General features: G+C 37.2%; 1 protein-coding gene across 1 annotated transcript in view; it reads right to left on the minus strand.

Moving 5' to 3' along the window:
- The window catches only part of SLCO1A2 (solute carrier organic anion transporter family member 1A2), a 38050-nt gene that overhangs the window by 25531 nt on the left and 11062 nt on the right, over window positions 1-1457 (minus strand). Inside the window, exon 5 of the mRNA XM_019515623.1 lies at window positions 217-326. Coding sequence (XP_019371168.1) covers window positions 217-326 — 110 coding nt within the window. The remainder of the gene's footprint in view (window positions 1-216; window positions 327-1457) is intronic.

Here is a 1457-nt window from a genome sequence, read left to right on the forward strand (position 1 = left end):
CTGTAAGAACTGCATACAGGCCAACTTTTGTCTCTAGAATCTCCAACTGGAGAATATTCCAAGGCCTGGAAAACTACCTAACCTCTATAATTTTTATCCCTAACCTATGACCCTGAAGAAAGCATTAATATCAACATCCAGTTCATTTAAAACTTACAAAAATATTTGACAAAAGAAATAAAAGCCACAAACAAAACAAAACAGAAAGAACTGCACCTCCTGATGGTTTCTCCATAGGGATAGAAGACTGGCCATTACTTGCAAGGCAGAGAGGCATGCTTGAAGAAGAATTCTCAGTTGATGAAATGCTGGTTTCAACCTGATATCTGTTAGAGCCAAAGTAAAAAGCTTACAAATACAAAAAGAATATATTAAGCCACTTCATAAAAGCTGTTTTCCTGAATTGAAGCTTCTCAGAAAAGGAGTGAGCAGACAGGAGAACCAAACCTGGTACAAAAGTGAATGGAGTCTTTCATTAATCAAAATTTAATTTAGGAATTAAGGAATTATCAGGCTGAATTAGACACATAGTTTGTGTGGTCTAGTATCTTGTCTGTGACAGACTCTAGTAGGAGACGCTGCACAAGATAAAAAAAAACAACCTAAAAAAACCCTGTCATATTTCCCTTCCCATTCTTCAGACATCATAACATAACATATTGCAGTTGCACATTAAGCAATCTCACTGAACTGTCCACAATCCTAAATTTTTGGGGGGGGGGTTGTTAATTTAATTTAAAACTCTGCCCATCCAGGTACCTATATAATACTCATCAGCCTAGTATATCCTCATCTAATACACTACTTAAAATTGTTCTCTCTCTCTTTCTTCCATGGCACTAAGAAACAGGTTTACATTTGTGGCAAATGGCAGTGGATGGAGTTTGAATCCATAAGAAAAGAAGTACAGTACTCCTCTGTGGAAAAGCAGAGTTATACCAATGTAAAACTGGCACAATGGTATGAAGAAGCAGGGCAGGAAATATTTAACTGGAGCCTGAAACAACATAGGAAGGTGTCTGGGGATTAAATTAATGTGCCAGTGCTTCTTGGTTAATATGAGACTGGGGGGCAACAGTATTCTATACAGGCTGTAGTCTGGGGAGCTGAAACTTGAGTAGTCTATGTATGAAAGAATTGAAATAATCAGTGCATGTAGAAATAAAGACATGGAAGAGGACTTTTGTAGCTCTGAACATAAGGAAGCCATATATATATGTGCGTGTGCAACATTGCACATGGCTCTGAGTAGACTTAGGGAGGGGATACAGGAGGAGAAGACTTTAAAGTGAAGGATGGGGGGAATGTGTCAAGGTTTTATGAAGATAATAGATTGTGGAAGCACTTAAGTGAGAAGCTAGGTAAAGAAAGACTTAGTCTTAGTGATGGTTTTCTCTGATAAAAATCATTATTTTCAAATTTTAAAAAGTAACCCAAAATCCACATTTTTCTGTGAT

Source organism: Gavialis gangeticus, unplaced genomic scaffold (genome assembly GCF_001723915.1).
Source record: "Gavialis gangeticus isolate Ggan-Ray unplaced genomic scaffold, GavGan_comp1, whole genome shotgun sequence".
NCBI classification, from domain to species: Eukaryota; Metazoa; Chordata; order Crocodylia; family Gavialidae; genus Gavialis; species Gavialis gangeticus.